This window comes from Pelmatolapia mariae, linkage group LG3_W (genome assembly GCF_036321145.2).
Source record: "Pelmatolapia mariae isolate MD_Pm_ZW linkage group LG3_W, Pm_UMD_F_2, whole genome shotgun sequence".
NCBI lineage: Eukaryota > Metazoa > Chordata > Actinopteri > Cichliformes > Cichlidae > Pelmatolapia > Pelmatolapia mariae.
In genome coordinates, this window is record NC_086229.1 from 56,067,343 (window position 1) to 56,094,226 (window position 26,884).

Genomic DNA, 26,884 nt, shown 5'->3' on the forward strand with positions numbered 1-26,884 from the left:
TTGCTGTTCCTAAACTGTGCTGTTCTGGACATAGATCTTGGATGTTGTTCTTGGGATCTGCTGGAGCTATTCACCAAGCTTCAGGGTCACTGCACATTTTGCTTAGCGTACAGTCTTAGGGTGCTGTATTTGGGGTGAAACCCTCCATGCGTGGTCAGGAGCTTCCTTGTCTTGATTTCAGTGGCTTCTATCTCTTCCTTTGGCCAGCTTATTATCCCAGCAGGGTAACTGATCACTGGCAGGGCATAGATGTTGATAGTCCAGGTCTTGTTCTTCCCATTCAGCTGACTCCTCAGGACTTCCTGACCCTCTGCAGGTATTTGGTTGTTGCGGGTCTAGCAGCCTCTTTGTTGTTCCTATTTGCCTAGTTGAGGATCCCTAGGTATTTTTTAACTGTCCTTAATGTCTGCAATGTTTCCTTCTGGTAGTGGGGTCCCCTCAGTTCTGCCTACCTTGCCTCCTTTTGGGGAGGTTGCTCATATTCTTCTTTGCAGAACCTCTTAAGCTCCCTCAGGTTGGATGTGGAGCATCTGTACACAGCCATTTTCAGATCTCTCCAGAAATTTTTAATTATGTTTAAGTCTGGGCCTCTGGCCACTAAAGGACATTGACAAAGTGGTCCCAAAGCCACTCCTATATTGTCTTGGCTCTGTACTTAGAGTCATTGTCCTGTTGGAAGATAAACCTTTTCCCTAGTCTTTGGTCTAGAGCACTCTGGCACAGGTTATCAACATCTCTGTCCATTGCTGCATTTTTTTCCCTTTGCAGGAGAAAGTTTTCTTTTCTGTACCCTTCTGAAGAACTATCTTTGGATAAAACCTTGTCTTTAAGGTCTACAAACAAGACGTGTCTACAGACATAACCTGTTATTTATTTATTTTTTTTATTAAACTTTGTCACTTTGTCATTATGGAGCATTGGGTGTAGAATTTTGAGGTGAAAATTAATTTAATCAATTTTGACATAAGGGTGTAACATCACAAACTGTGGAACAAGTGAAGCACTGTGAATACTTTCAGGATACACTGTACATGCTAAAGTTACTGTGGAAGGAAATCAGCTAATTCTGACGGAGTCATGTGGGAACTTTGAGATTTGTCTGATATTACAGAGCGTGACCCTGTGGGTAATTTAAGTTTTTATATGATTGTAACCTCAGACTGAGCATCCAGACTTTATTTTTATTTTATTTTGTTATTTTCATTTGTTTTTTGTGTCCACTGATCAAGGATGCAGTTTCTCACCTGTGTTGTCTTCACATGAACGTGAACCTTTTACTGATGAAAAACAGACTGATACTAAAAAAAAACCAAGAAAAAAAATCCATCAGTAAGAAAGAGAGCAGGGCAAATGTAGCGGGGTTGGGAATGTAAATGCAGTAGTGTCTAATAATCAACATTTCAGCAGTTAAAACATAAAAAACAAACAAACAACAAAAGCGAAACATAATTGTGTGTGTTTTTTTTTAAGTACACTTTACTTATCTGGAAAACACCATGATAATAATACCTGACATATTAGCAAACTTAAATCAATGAACAGTCTATTTATATCTGTCTAATTTACTGGAGACATGGTTTCTGTACCTTTGCATTTGTTTTGAAGTAGCAGGCCCACCAACAACAACAGCAGATCCACCAGTAAAACACAGATAACAGTCCACAGCAGGATGAGTGTTTCAGGGAAGAGACTCTGTGAAAGATCAGTCACTGTGTAAGGTGCTGAAAAGAATATATTTAACATGAACATGTTAAAGAATATAAAACAAGCACACAGGCATATACTTAATAAAATAAAATAAACAACCTTTGCTTTCTTTTAGAACAGCTAACCAGCTCTCTGGTGATTCTCCAGCTCCAGATATGCTGCACTTGTAGAGTCCTTCATCAGACTTGGAGACACTTTTGATGGTCATGCTGCTTTGATACCAGGTACCGAGAGAAACACCATCTTTGTAGAAGTCAGTTATGTGTTCTGACTGAGTTTCCTTGTTTGTACAATTAAGGGTCACCTCATTTCCCTCCATTACAAGGTGTGTTGGGGTTTCCAAGATTTAATCAGAATCACAATCACAATCAAAAGACTTTATTTATCTCCAAGGGGCAATTAACAAACAACCGAGCAGCATACATTGAAGATAGGACAATAAGAACAGGCAATAGGAGTGAAAAAATAAATACACAGAATATACACTATATACAGTTATAAAATTACACAGTTTTAAAATTAAAGTGACTGAAGGTGAATAAATAACTGTAAGTGACTAAAAGTGATAAACTACATACTACATACTGAATAAAGTGTCAGTAGTGTAAGAAGAGTGTAGTTTATTTTTATGGGTGTGGGAAATGTTCTTATCGGCTGGAGTTGAAAAGCAGAGTGGCTTTGGGGACAAAGGTGGCTCTCCTCCTCTCAGTCCTGCAGGAAATGCAGTGGAGGCGTCGCCCAGAGGGGAGCCATTGAAATGCGGGGTGAAGAATGTGAGAGGAGTCATTGATGATTTTGGCTGCCTGTCTAAGGACCTGTTGGCTGAAAACATGTGCCAGAGTTCTGACAGGCAGGCCAGTGATTTTAGAGCACACTGATGCAGTGTTCTGCAGTTTGTTCCTGTTCTGAAGGCTGAGGGAGTGGAACCAGCAGGTGATGGAGAAGGTCATGATGCTTTCCAGGAAGGCATAGTAAAAAGTCATCATGATGGGTGTGCTGACTCCAAAGGAGTTGAGTTTCCTAAGGAGGTATAGCCGTTGGTGGCACCTCCTGAGAATGTCCTCTGTGTTGGCAGAGAATTTCAGGAGGTTGTCAAAGATGGTTCCCAGGTATTTGTACTCCTCAACTACCTCCACTGGCTTCCCGTGGATGGTGGTGGTGACTGAAGCAACAGATCCCTCTGCCTACTGGAGAAGGTCACCACCATCTCTTTGGTTTTGCTCATGTTCAATTCAAGTTTGGAGCTGTCACACCACTCTACAAACTCCTGAAGAGATGAATTACTCTATTACATGATTTTAAAAAAATGGCTATGATAATAAAAAAGTTGAAAAAAAGTTGTTTTTTTGTAAAAACTGTTAAAACAACTAAAATTGTCCAGCCCTTTAATGTAGACTCTGATATTAACATTTTTTTTCCTGGTACCCTTTACCTATCTTTGCATTTCTTATTACAATATCAAGTGCATCTCCAAATATTCATCTTAAATGCCTTGTGAGGGGATATTTTAATTATTATTTGACATATATTGTCAGTGAACATTATGTCTAACATTAGTTGGTCTGTGACTTCCCAAATTAAGATAATGTTTCCTTTTTGTTGGAAATTAGTTGTACAAACACATTGTCAAATTAATTCAATCTCAGTTACATTCATGATGTTCTTTTGACAGGTTACAAATTTTGAAAGGAAGGATTAATCCTGCCTTGTATCGGTGGTGGTGTAATAGTGTAGTACATTAGTTAGGGCTCTGTTGGCTCTTAGGTGACGGTTTCCTCGTGGCTGCGTGCAGCGGGGCTAGGGGAGGGTCTGTGCTGACGGACGTGGGTTACTGACCTGGTAGCCTGGCTGCCCCTGGGTGGGTCCGGGACAGGCGTGAGGTTCTGGGGGCGCTCCGTCTCTGGGCTGGGGCCCTGGCCGGGCCTCGGGGGCTCGGGTCCTGGTTGGTGTGTTGCTGGGGTTGTGGGCGGGTGGGTATATGGGGGCCCAGTCCTGGCGCAGGGCGCCGCCGGTGCATCGAGCCACCTGGGGGACTCTTCAACTGGTGGGGGAGGTTGTCACATCTTGCAGGAGCTTTCCTCTCCTCAGGAATTCTCTCTGCAGGAGGGGGAGATATAGGAGAGGTGGAGGAAGATCTCAGCCTGGGCGTCTATTGTCTTGTGTAGTCTGGAAGATGAGTGGATGATGGGGTGGGTGCAGTTTTCTCTGTAGTGGGGTCGGGTGGGCTGTCCCGGGCTCTGTGGGGCCGGGCGGCGCTGCTGCACTGGGCCCTGGTCCGGATGGGCCTGGGCCCCCTTTCCCTGGCGGGTTGCAGAGCACCTACTGGGGTCAGCGGGGGAGCTGGCCCCAGGGAGGGGTCACTTGCCCCTCCCTTTCTTCCCTCCCCATCTCCAGCTGCCTCCCTCTTCCCGCTCCACCACAATCACCCACACATGCAGGGCCTTGGGGTAGGGGTGTGTCACCAGGGTGCAGAGGAGGCATCCCCTCCCTCTGTCCCCTTCTGGCTGCCTCTGCCTCAATTTTATCTCACAACTTAGACATTCACATTACTCACACTCTCATAACACATACATATAGGATCTTGGGGGTGGGCTCACAACACGGACTCCAAATTACCATCAGGGTGTACACCTCACCCCTGGCGTCGTTGCCCACCTCTCAATTTTAAATACACGTAGACATTGAGGGCTATCAGGAAGGGCTATGCGCTTACCTGCTGCTCTCTGGCAGGTAGCTCCATGCCCTCCTGGGTTTTAATTGCACCTTAGAACACATATACATCAACACTACATATGAGCAGGTAGAGGGAGGTTTGGAGTCTTCTCACACCCCCGGTCTCTGCGGCCTGCTGGAGCGGGGGGGCTAGGAGGAGGAGTTGGCCGTCCGACTGGGGTCTGGTGTGTGGGGCCTCCCTGCTGCTGCGGAGTCGGGGCGGTCTGCTTCTCCCCACTGCAGGGAAAAGGGTAACACCACCTGGGTCTGGGTGCAGTTTCCCCCTCCAGGGGCAAGGGTACCTAGACCCGGTTCTTAGAGTACGCTTGGGGAGTGTGATTGTGTGTACAGCGTCTCTTTATGTCTGTCTCCACGTTGGTTGAGTGTGGAGTAATTGCCTATGAGAGCATGAGGGTGGGAATGGATGTTTGTATTTGAGTGTGCCTGTATGTCTGTGTCTATATGTCAGGTTGGGTATCAGACGCCACCTCTCTGGGGACATCTCAGGCCCTCCAAGGTTTGGAGGCCTATCTCCCCCCACCACTTCCCCTGCCGGTGGCAGACGCCCTCAGACATCGGTGCGTTGGTGGTTCTTTGTGTCCGGGGGTGGGCGTCCGGGTACACACCGGCTCACTCCTTGGTGGCTGCTTATCCGGGCCTGGAACCTGGGGCTCGCTCGGGCCACTTCGGGGGTGGGTTGCCCTCGGCCTCTCGGCCTGGGGCTCGGTCACTCAGGCACAGCTGGCTGCCGGCGGAGCTCACGGGCACGTCACTGCAACCCCCCCTGGCTTCTGCTCCGCGGCTGCTGAGTGATCCCTCATCTGGGACTCTCCTCAGCTCTTTCTGGGACAGTGGCGCGGCTGCCCCTCTGTTGGTCTTCCTTGGTCTCTTGTGTTCTGGGGGCCTCTGGATGTCTGGAGTTTTGATCTCCTCCATACCTGCTTCATGCCCTGGAGGATGGGACTGTGGCCCCCCACACCCTCTAGCAGATCATTACATTAAGGAACCTTTTAAATACAAGCGTGCTCATGCTCACAGGTGTACACACAGGTGATCACACACACAAACTACACCCTTTTTGGCTCCTACCTCAAAGCACACTGTGCGCTGTCGATCTTACGTGCTGCACAATAATGTTTAATATTAAGTATTTAGTGTTATATTCCCATATATCATTGTGATGTTGTTTATTCTATTACTCTCGTTTTCTTCTGCTTGTTTTCTTTTTTCTTTCTCAACAGGTGATCCAGGTGATCGATATATGTATTTTTTGTCTGCTTATTTTGTTGGTTTTTCTTTTTTGCCCTTTATCCCCGTCCCTCTCCTCCGCTGTTTTTTTTGTTTTGTTTTTTTTTGTTTTTTCCCCCCTCTTTCTTTCTCCCTTTTCTTTTCCCCTGTCCCGTATCTAGCAAGTAAAAAAAATAAAATAAAATAAAATAAAATAAACAATAAAAGGTAAATCAAATGGACCATTACGGCAAGGCTGGGATGGTCCATTTGGTAAAGTAAATCCGTTGGGCATCTTTCTTCGCCTTTAGACAATAATTCTGATGGCAAAAGAACCAAACGGGACAGGTTTAAAAAAAAAAAAAAAAAAAAAAAAAGTGTAGTACATTAGTAATCCTAGCACACTTTTGGCCCTCCAGTATCAGTTGAGCATTATTTAAATGTCTCAGCCTACATTACTGTTGCTGTTGTTTGAACATCCCTTCATGACCCATGTGTACTCATGTCTTGATGGCTTCTTTTAGCAGAAAAGCATGTCATGTCACAAAACTTAAATGATCTAAGACTTGTAACTTAATGTTATGTTCAAGTTCAGTAAAGTACACTGTGCATAGTAGTTAGATTTATGTATAACAGAGATACAACAGAGAAGCTCAAGTACGTGATGGAACATGAGAGTCACAGAAGATGAATTGTGTGTTTATTGTTTCTAAATTACTTTTATTGTGGAAAAGTACTCAAAGATCCTGTATAGAATTTCTAATTGCCATTCATTGTGCAAATTATGATAAAAATAATTGCACAATGAATAGCAAATTACATCATTGCACAAATTATAATAAAAAGGGGGACAGGAAGAAATGTGTATTAATAATGATACAACACTAACACATGTCTAATTTTAGATATCTGTGTTATATATACACTACCTGTCAAAAGTTTGGACACAGTTTCGCATTTCATGCTTCTTTATTTTGATTACTTTTTACGTTGTAGATTCTCACTAAAGGAATCAAAGCTATGAATGAACACACATGAAATTATGTAGTAGTGGGGGCGACCGTGGCTCAGGGTATTGGGAAATCATCATCTGCAACCTGAAGGTTGCTGGTTCGATCCCCCTGCTATAAATGCAGTCCATTATTATTACTAAACAGAAAACTGAAATAAATCAAAACATGTTTTATGTTTTAGATTCTTCAAAATAGCCACCCTTTGCTTTGATTACTGCTTTGCACAGTCTTAGCATTCTCTTGATGAGAATAATGAGGTAGTCAGCTGAAATGGTTTTCCAACAGTCTTGAAGTTCTTAGAGATGCTGAGCACTTGTTGGTTCTTTTGCCTTCACTCTGTGTTCCATCTGCAAACCATCCTGATCGTGACCATGGAGGCCAGTCGATCTGACATAGTACCACATCACCCTCCTTCTTCGTCAAATACCCCTTACACAATTGGGTGGTGTGTTTGAGGTCATTGTCCTGCTAAAAAATAAATGATGGTCCAAGTAAACACAAACCAGATGGGATGTCATGTCGCTGCAGGATGCTGTGGTAGCCATGCTGCTTTAGTGTGCCTTCAATTTTTAATAAATCCCCAACAGTGTCTCAAGCAAAGCACTCCCACACATCACATCTCCTCTATGCTTCACGGCGGGAACCATGCATGTAGAGACTATCTGTTTACCTTTTCTGCATCACACAAAGACACGACAGGTGGAACCAAAGATCTCAAATTTGGATTCATCAGACCAAGGCATAGATTTCCACTGATCTATTGTCCATTCCTTGTGTTTCCTGGTCCAAACAAATCTCTTCTGTTTGTTGCTTTTCCATAGTAGTGGTTTCGGTTTCTTAGCAGCTATTTGACCATAAAGGCCTGATTCACACAGTCTCCTCTAAACAGTTGATATAGAGATGTGTTTGCTACTCAAACGCTGTGTAGCATTTATCTGGGCTCTAACCAGAGGTGCTGTTAACTTGCGATTTCTGAGTCTGGTGATTTGGATGAAATTATCCTGAACAGAAGAGGTGACTCTTGGTCTTCCTTTTCTGCGGTGGTTCCCATGTCAGCCAGTTTCATCTTAGAGCTTGATGGTTTTTGTGACTGTACTTGTGGACACATTAAAGATTTTAGAAATTTTCTAGACTGACTGACCTTCAGTTCTTAAAGTAATGATGGATTGTTGTTTTTCTTTATTTGGCTGATTTGCTCTTGTCATAATATGAGTTTTAACAGTTGTCAAATAGGGCTGTCACCTGTGTACTAACCTGACTTCTGCACAACACAACTGATGGTCCCAACCCCATTAAGGAGGTAAGAAATTCCACAAATGAACCCTGACAAGTCACACCTGTGAAGTGAAAACCATTTCAGGTGACTACATCATGAAGCTTATGAGAGAAGGCCAAGGGCTTGCAGCCCTGTCAACAAACCAAAGGGTGGCTACTTTCAGGAATCTAAAGTATAAAATATATTGGTTATCAATTTTTTCTTTGCTATATAATTTCATATATTCTGCCTCATATATTTGATGTCTTCAGTATGTATCGACAATCTGAAAAGTATTAAAAAATAAATAACATGCACAAATATATAATCTTATAAAACCTCAAAATGCAAAAAATCATTGTTTTTTCCTCTCAGTTTATCTGCTAAATGTCTCCTCTTTTATTCATTTGTTATTCAATTCATAGTAGTAAGACTAAATAATATTTAAGCAAACAGTCTTCTCCAGAGGCATGACATAATAACAACGACAACAGCAACAACAACAACAGCTGTAAATATAATAATAATAATAATATTAGAATGGCAATGATTAAATATTAATAATTTTGTTCTCTATACATGATTTAGTTAATGCAAGTTACCCTGTAAGATGATGTTATTTGGTTTGTGCTTTTACTGTGCGTTGGACATTTTTTCAGTATTTGATTCTCCCTTTTCACCAGTAAAAGTGTGAATCCAGTAACACTTCAAACCCCAGCATTACTGTGGCTCTGGTGTTTGGCACTGCTGGACTGATTTTGGGTGGTTTGATAGGCTGTGGTGTCATGTGGAAATATAGACGTAAGTCTCAACTTACTTATCTAGAAAACTCCACATTTCACTTTAAAACAAATATATTGATGACCATACATTTTAAGTAAATGTAGTGGACATATTAAATGGTCTTGTAGTTAAACCAAAACATTTTTTAAGTGGTTTAATTGTAGAATTAATGCTATCAGAGAAGATCTACAATGCTGCAATATTATTTATGAGAAAATATTGCATATCTCCAAAAGTTGAATCTGTTCATCTGGACGTAGCGTTTTGTGGGAGAAACGTTTCGTCAGTCATCCAAGTGACTTCTTCAGTCTCAGTCTCGATATTGCATGATTGTGCATTTCATCTACTCACTGATATGTCTGGTTTTCACAGGTAATCCAAGAACACATCGACTGCTTGACGTTGACATTGAAAAGGGTGACAATGATGATAATGCTGCTGCTGCTGCTGTTGCTGCTGCTGCTGCTGTTGCACTGAAGAAAATAAAACAGGAACTGGAGAACCAGAAAAAACAACTTGAGGATGAACTTCATGGCGCGAAGGTGCAACTCCAGGAAAACAAAGAGCAGCTTCAGTTAGTGGAGATGAAACTAACACAAAAAGACACGTCTGAAAAACCAGAGGCCTTATTAATGGAAAAACAAAACATTTTACACGATCAATGGACACTGGATGAGAAAAAGAAGAATTGTGAGAGAGAAATCCTGAAAAGAGAGAAGTTGCTGGAGCTAACAGAGGGGCAACCCTGCTAGAGTAGTCAAATCTAAAAGGAATCAGATCTCAAGAAGCTCTTTACTCTGATAAATATCAGTGGATATTATAAATGGTTCCACTACACAATCATCCCTAGAGAGGTGAGATATTAACTATATTGACCAACCTTTAGGAGTAACTAAGCTGACAAAGTTCATGTATCAATATATAACCCAATTTGAGTGTAAAAGATGATAAAAAATAGAAAGATATGGACATAATAGAAAAAAACGATGTTAAATGCCATTTAATCTGTATGTTAATATTCATGATTGTAGACTATTAAAGAAAATAATGAAAACCACAAATGATGCTAATCATGTTTAAAAAAGTATTTGGGTTAAGTTCACATAGCTGTTCATGTTCTTCACCATGTGTGTCTTCTTCCATGTATGCAAAAATCATGTAAAATAAAAATGGAATAATTACATTTAAACTTATTTAGGAGGTATCTTTTACATGTCCCAAAACCTTTTTTTTTGTTTTATTTATGTAGAAAAATTCTTAAATAAAACATTTACTGGTACATCAGGGAAATGGCTTAAATGATACAGTACAGATAAATTCAAGAATTATGAAGCAATGAATCAATGCTTACTGTTAGTATAATCAATTTTCACTTGAATTTATTTTCATCCATGTGGAAATTGAAGTGAAATCTAATAAAAAGTGCTTCTAGTACATAATACCATATTAAATGCTTTCCATTTGAAAGCATTTAATATGGTATTATGTAAGAATACTTCATATATAGAACATTTCAATGCAGATGTGATAGTTTAAAGTAAGGTAAACTGTGTAGTTAAAAAATAAAATTAACAAAACTAACAAACAAAAATAATCAAACTGAGCCCACATAGAGATTTTAGAACTTAATATGTGATATGTTTTGTTAAAAGCCTGAATTCTGAATTCTAAAGTGTCTCTAAAAAGAGACTTTATGATGTCAGAGCTCTACAAATATGTAAAAGCTCTAGCACAGGGGTGGGCAACTCCAGGCCTCGAGGGCCGGTGTCCTGCAGGTTTTAGATATCACTCTGGGTCAACACACCTGAATCAAATGATTAGTTCATTCCCAGGCCTCTGGAGAACTTCAAGACATGTTGAGGAAGTAATTTAGCCATTTAAATCAGCTGTGTTGGATCAAGGACACATCTAAAACCTGCAGGACACCTGCACTTGAGCCCTGGAGTTCCCCATCCCTCCTCTAGCAGATAGGATAGAAAATACACAGGATGGAAAAGTGTCTTGATGCATTCTCAATCATCCAGGAAAGTAAATCTCCAAAAGTTGAATCTGTTCATCTGGACGCATCAAACGCTACGTCCAGATGAACAGATTCAACTTTTGGAGAGGATGGAAAGTGTGACATATAATCTGACACACCTTTTCTGATAAGAGATGGCAAGGAGCAAAGTACAAGGCTTTTTCTTTTTGTTTTTCTTCCACTTCTCAGCACTTCCAACTCAGGGGGATCAGTCCAAGATATGTTGCTTGTTTTAACAAAACAGTTATGCAAACTGCCTTAAAAACAATCACAGTCTTTATTTTGAATTGATGGCATTTTATATTTTATATATTTTTATACATGCAAAATATTTCTTATTTAACATATTTTGCTTGTACAAATTTTTAAAAATACATAAATAAATCAACAAGGTTTTGTAGCTGAAACACTAAAGATTAAGTCTATTTTAATACAATTTGTTCTTTATTGTACACAACCCTGAAATTTTCAGCATGAATGATATTTATATAACTTTACAATTATATGTCATGTTTTATCATTTTAGTGATTTAATCTATCGTGCGTTACAAGTTTATGCATGTGCTTGCATTTCTTTTGGCTTTTTCCTCACATAAATGTAAGTTGCAACCTTGTCTTATACCTCTACTTGTATATAAAAACTGAAGTGCACATTTGGAGTCTTTGAACTTGCTTGAGCAATAATAGCTTTTTTTAGGGCTTTTCACATTGTTTGCCTGTGAGATGGCTTGTTTAGTGTTTAGTTATATAGAATATAGAGGTATAGATGACCAGTCACAGCAGCATGTCACATAGATGGAGTAAAAAGAAAGTTCATCCAAAATCTGAAAAGCTCACGTTCCCAATTAGTTATCAAATAGCAATACCCTGAGGATCTGCAGTTCATGTTAAAGGACAATAGAGATTTAGTGAATAGTTAAATAAAAATAGAAAATCTTAAATTGCTTAATGAGCAGTAATTTAAAGTTTTAACATTTTTTACAACATTTGAGCATTTTTTAAGTTATTGAAACTCAGTCTTTTATTTTAACTTATTTATTTTAATAGTGTACTTTACTCACTATTAAAGTATGTTAAAGTACTATTAAAGTGCACTTTACTGGCTAGGATAGGTTAATTGGATAATCCAAATTGCCACTAGGTGTGAATGTGAGTGTGAATGGTTGTCTGTCTCTGTGTGTTGGCCCTGCGACAGACTGGTGACCTGTCCAGGGTGTACCCCGCCTCTCGCCCCATGACAGCTGGGATAGGCTCCAGCGCCCCCCGTGACCCTGAAAAGGATAAGCGGAAGCAGATGGATAGTGTACTTTACTATTTTAACTTTTTCTACATACATTTTTCTATGAAAATGTTTGTGTGTGTATCTATTTCTGATAGGACGTCCTACTCTTTACAAAAACTCTTTTGGCTCGGCTAGCTTAAAGGAGACGGTTCTTATGACTGCCGAAGGACTACTCATTCTGTGCAATTAAATCTAATTTAGCAATTATGAATGAATAGTGTGTGTGTGTGTGTGTGTGTTCGGAAGCAATTTTTTATTTAGTTTTTCATAGACTCAAGACTTTTTGCATTTGCTACTACAAGAACATAGTACATGTGGTTTAAGGACAAAAGATAGAAATATTTTGTTATGGAAATAAGAAAAATGGGTATCATTTTAGCAAGCTGCGCATTTTTACTAATTCTGCAATCAGCTTTGCAGGCTCCAGTAACATTGGAAAGCAGCCAGATCTTGTTCTTTTTCCATTGTTACTTGTTTCTTCCAATTTTGCGTGTCTGTCTCAAACCACTACACTCACTGTCTTTGGAAAGTCTCTCCTCTTACTTTTTTTGATATATTTGTATGAGCCTAGTCTGTCTTTGCAAAATAGAGTCCTGGAGTTGCCTGCATGGATTCTCACAAAGCTGAGGAGGAGCAGCTGAAGATTTGACTCTTGTTGTTGGCTACAAAGAAACAAGCTGTCTCTTAAGAGCCGGCTTGTTTACAAATGGCAAGACGCTATTTATGCTCACTGAATTTTGCCTTGTAACTAACACATGCTTTAAACATAACAAGTTTAAATATGAGTGGTAGTGATTTTAATATAAGGTGTGAAACTCTCTGCATTGCTACTGGGATATAACCTGTAAGTGTAATAAAACAACATGTCTGTAAATGCAGTTTTTTCCATGTTCTAACAGACGTTAACTTACTACACGATTCTGTTCCAGATATTTATGTTTTAAATAAAAGCATTACATCAAATGATAATAATAGAAATACAATATGTCTGTTCAGTAGTTGACAGAGCCAAAGTGTTATATAAATGCAAGTTCGTTTACGATTAAAATCAATGAAAACTTATAAGGTTATAATAGCAGTTGAACAACAAAAACCTCAATGCACAGCATATTCAAGCCTTTATGTCCATAGTGTGCATGAAAAACTGTGTGTTCAAAGTACAAAAAAGGATTAAATATTAGCCAGTCAGTTTTTACTGAAACAATAAAACAATAAAAAATGAGTAGTTGGTAAAACCTATAACACAACACATGATCTTTTTGAATGTCTAAAGCTTTCTTTCTTTAGCAAATTGTAAGGATGAATTAGAAATGATATGTCTGTAGTATCCATGGAACCATGCAGAAGTGCATAAATTAAACACAACCTCTTTTTCATACACACAAGCAGACACACCACCCTTTTTTATGTGGTCGTGATCAAAGTACAAACCAGCCTGAGGATTCTGACCGCAGCTTACCGAGGGGAGAAGAGTGGTTTTGATACGTCTACAGGTATTGAAGTTTTTGTTTTTTCATTGAGTTAATTACAAATTGTTGGTGCTATGTTTCATTATATTTTGGGACTTTTTACAAATGATTAAAAACAAAGGAAGAAAATTCAGGAGGTCAGGAGGACTACATGTAAAACTCTTATCCTTGGTATTGCAATTGTATTTGCAGAGATTATGCTGCGAAATGGTTAATTTTGTTTAGATAAATACTCTTTTTTATTTTCGAATAGTGTTGTCTTCTGTTATGAATAACAATATTTCAAAAACATTTGCTAAAATGTGATACATGTGATTCTTTGAATTTTTAGAACCTCAGGACCATTCATCATGGAAGGACTATTTCTTAAACCTCTGCTCAGAAGAATCACTACTTTTCTTTTCCAACACACTGCAACTGTACTTCTCCTGACGCTGGTTTGCATAGGTAGCATTTACACATATATCTGCAAGTATTCAATTTAACTGTTAAGGTTTGATTCTTGGAAACAGAAAGCAAGAAATCTGCCAAACTGTATAACTGCTGACTCCACCCACTATTTTTATTTATCAACTAAAATGACTTATTAAACAGGACAACAAGCACATTTTGAAGTTAATTTAAAATATAGTTACTTTTTTCCAGGACATTCACAGATCAGTCCTTCTCAGCCATTAATAGCAGTGGCTGGTGACGACGTTGTTTTGCCATGCCAGCTGGAACCTCCTGTGGATGCTGTTCAGATGACAATCGAGTGGGGAAAACCTGCCCTAAATCCCAGATTTGTGTTTGTGCGGCACAATGGACAGGAGCTTCAGACAGACCAAAACACAGCCTACAAGGGAAGAGTGACTCTGTCCATCGATAAGCTAAAGCACGGAGATGTTTCACTGAATCTGTCCAAAGTGAAAGTCTCTGACAGTGGAAGATACAGATGCTACATTCCACAACAGAGTAAAGAATATTTTGTTGAGCTTCTTGTTGGTAAGTAAATAAATTACATTATTATATTATATTATCTCATACATTATATTCGTTATTGCAATCACAGACTAGGTTTATATGGAGGACCACAAGGACCACGCGCATCAAAATTAATAATTCTGTGCTTAAATAATGAATTGTAGAATAAATTCTGCATTTGCAAATTAATTTTCGAATTCCTCATTAAAAACTGATTTTCAAAATGTTTTTAAAAACACAATTTAAAATGGTGATTCCACTCCTCACTTTAAAATCCATTTCCCTTTCCTGTTCTCTTAAGTATCATAAAGTAATGTGGTAACATCTGGCATCCATCTTGCTGACATGTTTACTGTCAGCATTTTAATCGCTAGTTTAAAGCCTGTAGATTGGCACCCAAAGTTAAGGCAGTTTATGTGTATAGCATATTAAACATCGGAGACATGGTCCAAAGTGATGCACAGCAAGTTAACCAACAGTAAAATAAATAAATAAAAGCAGTAAGAATAAAAAACAAAGTAATTAAAAATATTAAAAGGAATGATACAGTACTTTAACTGACACTAAGAATTAAAAACACTATGAATATGAACACTATGAAATAAAAATGGGGTCACATTAAGAACAATTAAGAACATTAAGAACATTATTTGATATAGAGGTTATTGTACTGAGTCAGTGTTTTTAACGGTTCTTTCTAGCTCAAACCAACAACATATTTTATTGCCTAAGAGTTTTAGTGCTTAAACCAGCAACTAAATGTTAAAGTGAGTTAGTGAGTAAAAAATAAATAAATAAACAAAGCAGTGCTGAATACACAGCAACATAGAGTGTAACACAAAGTTCCCTAAATAGACATGAATCACAATGTCCTGACTGACAAACCCCTCTAATCAACTAATGTGGGCTTTGCAATTTATGATTCAAAACAAAACAAAAAAATAAACAAATGAATTTGAAACAAGTGCTTTCAACTACAGTTCCCTTATCAGAAGGGGTCAATAGTGTTCCACAGGTTTGATTTCGCTGATTTTTATACCAGAGGCCTTTGTTGATGCAGTCCCAAAGAGATTTATGCCTCCATTGGATAAAACAGGGACTTGCATCAAAATGGGACATCAAACAGAGTTTCACTTGTCAGGCAAATGTACAAATTAGTACACTAGGGACAATACTTCAGCCCAGTATCACAGCAAAATAGAGTGTGTAATAGACATGCCAATCCACCATGTCCATTTCACAGTTTGCCTCTCCAAAACTTGAAATGCACTTTCATGCAGAAGTTGCAATAAGCTGCAGTAACAGCAGATGGAGATATTTGATTTCAGGCCAACATGAAAATAATCACGAGTAAGCATTTAAACAGACAAAAACAACGTTGACAATACATGATGAGGATGTTCATTTTCTTGAGGTAAAGGTATTTTAGTTTAACTACGTGGTTACACAAAGGTTTAAATATGTACTTTTAAATGCTACCAACATGTGCCACCTGTAAGAGATTATTTCTGTAAATAATGATTTCTAGAAAAAAAGGATCATTGATTTAGTTTAAGTATCGGATGAGTCATTGATGAAATAACTCTTTTTTCTTTTTGTCATCAGGTGCTTCCTCCCAACCTGATGCCAAGTTAGCAGGACTTGATAAAGCGAGCAGTGGAGTGATGCTGGACTGTAAGTCTGCAGGCTGGTATCCAGAGCCTGAAGTAATATGGATGGACGGTGATGGAAACCTCCTCTCTGCTGGACATACGGAAGCACTCAGAGGTCCTGATGACCTCTATACTGTCAGCAGCAGAGTGACTGTAGAAAAGAGACAAAACAACAACATCACCTGCAGAGTCCAACAGAAAAACATCAACCAGAGCAGAGAGACACACATACATGTTCCAGGTTGAAGAACAAAAATAATTAAATAAATAAAACCCCTTAAAAGGAAATGAAGGGTTGTTGTGCTTTTAAAAAACAATACTTGTTTCTATTGTTTCAGATGATTTCTTCGTGGCTCCAGCAAGCTGTGTTGTTCCTGTCACCTTTAATGTGATTTTCTGCTTCATATTTGTTCTTGCAGTCGCTATTTTTATGTGGAAAAACAGTGAGTCAATAATGCATTTGATTTATTTATACATTCATTTTGTGTCAAAGTCTGAGAAATTGTGCTATTTTGAACTAAATACATGTAAAAAAATGGATATGTTTAATTTTAATTTGTTATTTTTTTTCCCACAGAGATGAAAGTTCCTACCACAGAATGTCAAACTTTCCTGGAAGATTTGGGCAACAAAAATGGAAAACTTGATGAAGAGTTAAAAGCGTGTGAGGAAAAACAAAAGAATGCAGTACAGAAGATGACTGATGTTCTAAAGGAGATTTTGACTCAAATAGAGGAGCAGAAAGAACAATTTATCAGCCAAACAAAGGAGGCAGAAAGACTGACTACGGCGAATGAGGAGAAGATTACATTAGTTGAAAATGATCCTGCAGTAAAGGGAGATAAAGCAAAGGGATACTTCAAACTAAAAGAAATCATGATCGATGTCAAAGGAGAAATAGATAAGGTAAAACAAAATAATCAACAGTTTGGATTTAATACAGACAAGCTAATAACGACTGTAAATGAGGAGGTTTCTAGAATGACACAACAGAAAGAAGAATTGGAGAAACACTTTGTGCAAATGAAAAGACAAATGGAGGAGATAGAGAGTAAGAGAAATGAGATCCAATCAAGGTTTAAGAATCTGCCCAAAAATAATAGAAATTTCAAAATTATTAGGCGGGGCAAAAAAAATTGTTTAAATGACACAGTAGTGTAACTTATACTGTAAATTAAAAATAATATGAAATTTAAAAGCACAGTGAGAAGATATATTTTGTACAATTGGGATTTGAATACAGTTAGTGAGGAAGATGACCTGGTTTGGAAATAGAGGCTTTTCTGAAGTTTTGAAGCTTCATCTGAGAAAGCCTGGTTGGCTCAAAGAGCCAGTTAGCATTTTGAAATAACTAAAAGATGACTGCTCTTGATCAGCAGACCTAAAAGTGAGATGGGTCAAACAATTTTAAATGTTCTTATAGAATACTGAAAGAAAAATTAGAGAAATTAAAGCAAGTGCTATTTTAGTATTTTAGTCAATCTAGAATATGACAAATTCCATGAATACAGTTTGTATTCATTAAAAGCAAGAATTTAATTTAATGTAATTTTAATGTAATATTTAAATTATGATGCTAAGGTCCTGCGATATGAATATATGAGTATTTCTAAGTATTATTACTGATCAGTGGGGTTAATTACTAAAGTGGTGAAGTAGTGGTTGAGAAAATCTGATAAAAGTCAATTTTTAACATCAGCTAAACCAGTGGTTATGAATTTGACAGAAAAGATGCTGTGATAAGTACTGCTGTGTCCTGTCAGCAAACAAGTGCTGAGCAATGTTCTGTTTATTTCATTTATTTTTTAATCTTCTAATTGCTGTTAAGAGTTAATGTGAGATATCAGGGTATGTTATTGGTCATCCAGGTTGTGGTAGTCTTAAACATTAGGTTGAAGTCAACTGGAGTTCTTTTTTAGGTTCATGAAAACATTTCTGCTCTCATCTGAGAGCTGACTCCCCAACTGCTAAAAGTTGTCGGGGAGTCACCTTTTAGAACTGAAGCCAACTACAAAACAGTTGGCTTCAGTTCAAATCTTTCAAGTTTAACTGAGATGAAGTCAGTGATACTTTCTGTGGAGCTGTCACCCTGGGCGTCATCCTAAGAGTCACTAACCCACCACGTCATCATGTGAGTTCTCAGGATGACATTAACCAAGGTTTAAATCAGTGATGGAAGGGTGATCTGTGCACTGGAACTTGATAACAAAGCTCCTTACTACAACTAACGCAGAAGAATAGCTAGAAGTGGGATAAATTAAATTGTAAGGTATGCTAATATGAAAAGGCAGTTAAAATATTGTTCTTGTGAATGTGTGTACAAATAGTGTGAATGTTGATGACTTTTAGTCTTTTAATGCTTTTTGGTGGTTTTTCCATGTTGTTTTTATAAATGTTGTGTTGTACATTTCAGTGTGACATTGGTTACTTATTGTTGTGTATGTGAACATTTTACAAATTCAAATTAATGGCTCCTTGTAAAACTACAGATGTACTCACTTTTTAAATTTGTTATATCTTGATTATTCAAATGTGTCCTGATGACTTAAGCTTGAAAAAATAAATTCATATAACTTATTGAGGAAAGGGTCCCATTTTAAGTGATTATCAAAAGAAAGGTCATGCAACTTCTTGTTATTTCAACCTCAGATTCCTTGCCCTTGACTCATTTTCTGTGAAGAATATACGATAACACTTTATCGCAATGTACCAATTACGTACACAAACGAGTCACAAAGGGTGGAGGCACTGTGTCCCTTCACTGTGTCGTTCTACTGCATGGCCTGATGTTACAATATGTCTTCAGAAATCAAGGTCTTTTGCTTTAATTGTTTATTTGACCAATCATGTCATAGTTTTTATCAAGACCTTTTTTTATATAATATAGCAGGTGAATGAAACCCAACGTTTGCTGAGCAACCACAATATGAACAAAATGTAGCCCACAGTGTTTTTACCTGTCTTCAAACCATGAAGTCACCTGCTATTTGTTATTTTAAAAGGCAACCAGGCGACTGATATGTCAAAAAGATCAGAAAGTGATGCCGGTTTTAAAAGAAAAATACCAAATGGGCATTTCAAAAGAGAAATTTTAAATTACAATTTAAAAAACAAAACAATATGTTCATTTTAATATTCAAAAAGTTTTCACTTTTATTTAGAAAGTAAGTATTCAAGTGTTATTGCATTATTGTAGGTTGTGGTTTTGTTCAGTGTTTAAGATGATGGTGATCTGCAAATGGTGTTCAGAGCTCCAGGGCAGGTTAGGTTCAACCACACCGGGTAAAGGTGGGGATCATGTGGATCTGAGTGCCATAACTGTAAATGTATTAAATACAGAGATCACACACACATTGACAGGTAGACAATAATAGGAAGAAGGTCAAAGAAGGTTAAAATAAAATCTAACAACAAAAACAGAAAAAATAGAAAACCACTTACAGTGATTTCTACTCAGCCTTGAATGTTAATGAAGTACCTTTAACTGAGAGGTTGGTAACACAATTCAGTCATTCATGTGTGTTTATGGTCAGCATACAGGAGTTTTTAGTGTAAATGGCCTGTATTTGTATAGCGCTTTACTAGTCCCTAAGGACCCCAAAGCACTTTACACATCCAGTCATCCACCCTAGGGCTGGGTATCGTGACTGATTTCCAGAATCGATTCAATTCCGATTCACAAGGTCCCGAATCGATTCGATCCACGATTCGATTTAATTCGATTTAAATCTGGGAAATTTTGACAGTCAGAAATATAATAATTCAGATCAGTACATTTACCTATTTTTGTATCAATAAAAAGGAAGCTGACAAGAGCAAGACTTTACCAAAGGTGTAAGCGTCACAGCAGATGCCTTTGTGTCAAAGCAGCTGAAGATAAAAAACAGAAAAACATGAAGGTGATTTTCCTGGCCTGGGATTTTATAAAAAAATATTCTGCAGTACATCAAAAACGAAAGAAAACCATCATAATCAACATATGAACGTTACCTCTGACGTTACAGCGGTTTTATTAGAGACAGGGTTAAGCGTTTTGCATTTTGCATAATTTTAAAAAGTTTAAATTGGTTCAGTATTGAACGGCAGAAATTAGGTTTTCTTTTCGGAAGAATGTAAAAGGGGAAAAAACAGCGGCCGACAGCGCTGTAAACAACGGTAGACTTGTGCGTAACAAGCAAGCGAATAATGCAGAAAACAAATTTTTAGACGGGAAACTGTTCTTGAAGTACAGAGAGACAGAGAGAGAGAGCTGTGCATGAAGTGTGATTTTTATTGTGGTGGAAGCAAAACAGTAAAAGTAAGAGGGAATTCATGACGATGTTTATGTGAAGCGTAGTTTGGATCTTCTTTTGCTGCTGGTTCAGGCAATATTGTTTGGAGAGAGATAAAACTAACAGCTTTAGAATCAGCACAAAAAGGGCGTGAACACAAAGCGCGGACCCGCCGACAGATCAGAATCAGCGAGCTGTCGGCTTTCAGCCCCGACCTTGAGAAAGGCGACATCTCACTGATTCTGATCCGCGGGTCCCGCTGTGTGTTTAAGTCTTTGTGCAGAATCTGTGTACCTGCTCTCATTTACTGTCTTAGCTGTTTCGTGGTTGCTGAAATTTTGTGAGATTTCACCAGAGATTCTGGCAAAATAAATTTATATTAAAAAATCGATTCAGGATTTTAATGAATCGATTTTACGTTATCCAAGCCAGAATTGATTTTAATCGATAAATCGATTATAAAAACCCACCCCTAATCCACCCATTCACACACTGGTGATGGCAAGCTACATTGTAGCCACAGCTGCCCTGGGGCGCACTGACAGAGGCGAGGCTGCCGGACACTGGCACCACCGGGCCCTCTGCCCACCACCAATAGGCAATGGGTGAAGGACACAACGACCAAGACTATTCAAGCCGGGGCTGGAACCGGCAACCTTCCGATTACAAGGCGACCTCCCAACTCTTGAGCCACGATCGCCCGATCGTCATAAAATATAGACAAGTTGTGAAAAACAGTCTCTATTACAAGCTGATAAAAACAAGCAAATACATAAAACATCTTTCTCTAAACACAAATACTGGGTGGTGTGACATGACGCAATGTTAAGTTAGTTTTCCTCCTTATTGCCATTTTTTTGTTTTGTTTGGGGTTTTTTTGTTTGTTTGTTTTTTTGTTTATCAAGGAATGATTTTTTTTCTCTTCTTTTTTCAGGGGGATTCTTTTGCTTATTTTTTTGAGTACTTGTTCTCACTGAAATGCTCTGAGATTGCTTTGTATGATTAGATTCTGCACATGAAATAAAATTGAACTTTTTCACTTCTTTTTCATCTTGCTCTCTTTTTTGTATGTCCTCCATCAGCCTCTCCATCAACTAAAAGAAAGAGAAGTGATTAAAAAGACAATGTGAGGCATATTTGACTTTATTTACATTATATAATAGTCTGGTAATTTATTCATTTATATTAAATCGTAGGGTCGACCTAATTCTGAGAGGTTTAATGTACATATGTTCAGTCGTATAGTGTGCATGCGAGATTCAGATGTAACAGCCAGAGTGCTACTTAACTTTAGTGAAATGTGGTTATTTTAAAGATACATGTCATTTAGTTAAGGGGAAAAAAAAGCTCAAAATGAAGACTCTGCTGTTCCTCCTGTTTCAAAGGACAATTAATAATATTAGTTCTTTGTGTAATGGTAGTGCATATGTGTACTACTTCTATCATAATCAAGCATATAGCTGTAGCAAAACTAAGGGAAAATAATCTTGTATTAAACTGGACCAACACATTCTCATCCCAATACATAATAAAGCCACGACTGTGACAATTTGCTACACGTTGGGAGGTATGAGAGCGTGTTGGAATGAATCTATAAATGTGTTTTATATATGACATGATTTTCATGTCACACATTTTTTTTAAATCTATTATACTGTATTATAATCTATTTTTCATCTATTTTTAAACTATTATGTTTTTATTATGTTTATATGTAAAGAAGACAAAATAAAAGTAAGACCAAACATTAGCTTTAGTTTAGCAGAAGTTTAAACATCAAAGGTTTATTCATCAAAATTATTTATGTGCATGGTTATGGAGACTTTGGATGTCTAGAGGACTTTCAGTAAACTGCATCTGTTTTTTGTTATGTTTTTTTAATTTTAAAATCTGCTGAGTTTCTTAAATTTTACCTGTGGTATATTCCCTAGATAATAAACATTAAGAAGACCAAAACTAAACATTTTAAAGTTGACAGAAAATAAAATGATTTTAAACAGACCAAAAAAATAATCAAGCATGACATATTCAAATGGCACTTTAATGTTTTTCATCACATTTTATTAATACAGACGCACTATACACGGTTGCTGTGCACACCTGGTTGTAGCTCTCCCACTGCCAGCTCAACATAACCAACAACAACAACCACTAATGACAAAAGCACAGCTTTTTACACTGGTGAGGTATTTTTGCAGATGCTGCACAGGTTCATCCATCTCACCTGCAGGAGCATCGCAGACCACGCCTTGTCAGAGAAGCCTTTAGTGAAACAGTTGGTATAGGTCCATTTAGCGAAACGGGGAAAAAAATGTTTCAGCAAACATGGCAGGTTTTTCTTTCAAAATTTGTCAGCATCAGTGGAAAACTGTTTTGACATATTTTGAGGCTGTTAATTGTTTTCAGATAATCTGTTCATTTTAAAGGATGGGCTACCTGCAACATGTACGTCAGCCTGTGACTTCCTGGTTTACTATTATTCTTCGCATTGTTTTTAAATTGCTTCTGCATTCAGGGCTTTCATCTTTTTTCTTTTTTTTGTACTTTGTGCAGAAGTCTGCTATTTTTAACTCAAGAGTTTATTGATGATTTTTTTTGTTTTTTACAATAGGCATAAAATATATATTTTTGATTGTAATGATGATGATACTAGTAATGTAAATCCTTGGGAAAACCTTTTTAGAATTTTTTTAATGTTCTTCTCGATCTTTGTGTTTATTTATATTTATACTCAAATTTGTTAATTTGTTGGGGCAACAAATTATCGAAAATATTTGCACAAATTAATGAAATTCAGAAAGGAATTGTATTGCATGCATAATAAAAAAAATACATTTCAAAAAGTTTAGTGAGTGCAGCTAAAACCTGGCCAGGAAATGGACACTTTAAGAGCACTGCCAGGCTTCGTAGATACCTATCAATGATTTACACAATGTAATGAGATAATGGGTGAGGTAAGTAGTTGTTGGTTTGTTTGTTTTAATGTTATCTCAAAGAAATTTTAAATAACTTTCAGTAAAGTATTCAAAAGGCTTATAACACATTAAATCTTAACACGACAAAAGTAATGTTATATATGGTCATTATTAATATAGAAAGCATCGAAAGCCCCATGACACGAAAAACTGGAACAGAAGTGAAAGTATAAAGCCATGACACATTAGCATTTGTAGCAGTGACATCACCCTGACAGTAAAATGACCAAGAGAAAAGGTTGGTTCAAGTTGTCTAGGTTAGGATAGTTCTGAACTTTCAAACAAAGTTCAAAACTATCCTAAACTAGACAACTTGAGGGTCCAGGATGGAGGCCCCAAAACCAAAACAACTAGGTCAGGGGGCGACCCGGAGGTCACATCACAAAAGTCCATAGCTACTCAGTTCACGGGGTCAACCTCGAGGTCGACAATACAAGCATCCATAATATAGACGTTCTGGAGGGCGACCTGGGGGTCGATGGCACAAACCTCCATGATTATTCCGTGTGGGATCCCGAACCAAAGGGCAATGGCACCAGAGTCCATATTTCCGTGGATCAGGAGGCCGACCGCAGGGCCAGTTGCGGTCCACCTGATTCGCCCCATCACAGCCACAGCTGTCTTCCACGTGGCAAGACGGGTGTTACGTCCCCACGAAGAGGTCTAGGGGTGTGGGGACCAGTAACAAATGGGTCCAGAAATAAAAAGAAAAGGAAAACAGAGAGAGGTGTTCTAAAATAATATGGTTTTATTACAAATAACCTTAACTTAAAGAGCTGACAACGCCGTTTTATCTATAATGCCAAAGAAACAGAGGAAACAGTCACAGCAACAAAAGAAAACTACCAAACAACTAATAGAGGAACTTCCCACCTCTCACACTTGCTACTTAACTCCTCACCATGGGGAGACACTCTCGGGTAGGGATGTGTCCTGTGTGTCGAAGCTCCAAAGCGTGTGTCGGGTAATCTCGGGGGACTTTTTGTGAAGCGCATATCGAGGCTTGCTTTGATTACATATGCAGTGACGTTCGAGGCCTCGTGGGCAGCCCGTACCACGTGACTGATTCAGGAACTTGTTCGCCAGTTCGCGCCAGATTTGAAATAAAATAGGCAGCAAAACACAGCTGATTCCCCCATCACACTGTTTGTGGAATTGGATTGTGTACGTGTTACATAGTTACTTGAGCATTTCCTCCCTCGATGGAACCAGCAAGGAGAAGAAAGTATATTTCCCCGGTCTGGCAACATTTTTATCTCATCTCTCCTAATAAGGTATACACACTGTAATAGATAAATCATAATTACCATAATATAAATAAACCACACCACAGATCCTATAATCAGATTTCGGTCTTTTGGTTTATTAAAAGGTGAAGTGTTTGCTGTGCTCTAAAGAACTTGGATACAGCAACAACACCTCATCTATGCTGAGGCATTACAGAGCACTGCATGAGAACAAGGAGACTAACCAAGGTGGACCAAGCTCAGTTGAGTTTTTGTAGGTTTTGAGGACACAGTAATTTGACACATTTATATTCCCCATGTAATTCATTAATATTTAGGTTGTATTTACTGATATATGTAATTTCTTAATGTTTTTTTGTTTTATCAGGGGAGAGGAATGATGTGGATGACTGTGTTCACATGTGTCTCCACTTCCCCTGATCACCCTCCTGTGTATACATGGTGTCAGTCTCTGTTTGTCTCTCTTAAGAGTGTCTGTTATGTTCCTTGTTATGCACCTGCCAAGCTTCATGTTATCATGTTCTGTACTCCAGTTTCCCCAGTGTTATTTCCACCACAATTTCCCGTTTTTGCTTTTTATGATTTTCGTGTTCATTTGTGTTTTTTCCACCATATTATTATTATTTTCTGTTCTTCTGCCTTCGTGTCTGTATTTGGGTGTCATCGCACACAGACTCGAACAGCATTAACAAAATGGGCATGAAATCATTGTGAGTAAGAAACTGTTTTCACAACTTGAAATGCAAATACAAACTCAAAATTAAGCAAAAATGCACCAAACAACAAGCTTATACACAACTATTTACATTAAAATGCAGCAATGCCTCAGGTGGTTTTTGTACAACTATTCACAAAATGATCAGATGTCAGATTAAGATGCCACACAGATTATTTCTGTTACTGCAAAAAATCGTTCTTGTCCACTGTTGGGTCTGCGCTTGCAGGCCCCGCTGGTTCAGAGACTTATTACCGTGAACCAAGCAAGACATACTGCGATTGATCGGTTTTAACATACGCAATTGAAGCCCAGTTGGAATCTTAGAGCAGCACTCTGCACCTGTACTCAGACAACTCCGACTCCGGCCTCCGCCTGCAGCCTTTTTATTGAAAAGCATACAGTTTTTACACAACTCCCATTGTTGTGTCGTAAGGCACTGTGTGTGTGCATGCACGTGCGAGCACGGGTATGTGTGAGTGAGTGTTGTGTTGACTTCCTGCTGGTCATAAAGAAGGGTCATCTCACCCCTGTATATGGTTACTGGTTCGATCCCCTGCTTTGTCTGTCTTGGTCCACCACATGAAAGAGGTTACTTTACAAGCCTGACACCTTCAGGGTGAATCACTCCTCATGTTGTCTATAAGGCCAGCAACTGGACATTTAGTAGTCGCCTCATTGTTTTTTATACCATCTTTGTTTTGGGTTTTTTTGTTGTTTTGTTGTTGTTGTTTTTTGTTTTTTTTTTTGGGGGGGGGTTGTTTTTTTTTTGTTTTTTTTGCACTTTCAAAATGTGAGCAGTTTCCTTAGAAAATCCAGTTTTTAAAGTTTCTTCCTCCACTAAATGTGAGGATAGTATTCAGGATAGAGAATTGCAAAAAATGTTTATAATAACTCTGATAACAGAATAAAAAGAGAGAGAAAAACAACACAATGCACACAGGACAAGAGACTTTGAAAATAAAACTGGAAGTAATGCACAATGAGACTCAAACTAAGACACTGGGACTGAGAAAAAAAGACATGGACACACACAGGCTGGGGAGACAAAACACAGATCAGACAAACAACAGGAGATGCTGAAGACAGAACACAGACTGGAGACGAAAAAGAGAACCAACATGAAACCAAAAAACTAGAAAATATAAAGTCAGATGCTATATTTCTAGACAGCTTTTAATGCAATAACTTATATTCTGCCTATATTTTTTCAGTAATGTCAGCACTCTGGACAACAGTGGCAAAAGAGAAATGTTATGGAGAAAACTATCAAAACACAGACTCACTGCAGCAGCAAAGGTGTTCCTGTCCAATGACTGTATAAAACATGGACAACCTGTCAGCTTCCCAAAAATTAAGCCAAAGCAAAGCTGACACTTTTGATACTTCATCAAAGGTGTAAGCATCACAGCAGAGTACTTTGTGTCAAAGTAACTGAGGATAAAACACAGAAAAACATAAAGGAGACTTTCCTTGCCTGATTTTTATAGCACATAACCCCCTTGAAATATTCCGCTGTAGATCAAAAATAGAAGAAAACAATGAATCAACATAAGAACATTACCTGATGCTGCTGAAGTGAAGCAAAGTTAC

General features: G+C 38.2%; 1 protein-coding gene across 1 annotated transcript; it reads left to right on the forward strand.

Moving 5' to 3' along the window:
- The first annotated feature begins 2,348 nt into the window (after positions 1–2,348).
- LOC135932656 (butyrophilin subfamily 1 member A1-like) lies at positions 2,349–24,996 on the forward strand. The gene is made up of 6 exons (XM_065470195.1): positions 2,349–2,565; positions 14,114–14,452; positions 16,037–16,324; positions 16,422–16,526; positions 16,661–16,747; positions 24,944–24,996. Exons 1-6 carry the CDS (start codon positions 2,349–2,351, stop codon positions 24,994–24,996), a joined length of 1,089 nt encoding a protein of 362 aa, XP_065326267.1.
- Positions 24,997–26,884: the final 1,888 nt, after the last annotated feature.

Coding starts and splice junctions, on each gene's coding strand:
- LOC135932656 (XM_065470195.1), top strand. CDS start 2,349: ATGTTCTTATCGGCTGGAGTTGAAAAGCAGAGTGGCTTTGGGGACAAA. Junction 16,325..16,421: donor GACACACATACATGTTCCAG/GTTGAAGAACAA, acceptor CTATTGTTTCAG/ATGATTTCTTCGTGGCTCCA. Junction 16,748..24,943: donor TGATGAAGAGTTAAAAGCGT/GTGAGGAAAAAC, acceptor TTGTTTTATCAG/GGGAGAGGAATGATGTGGAT.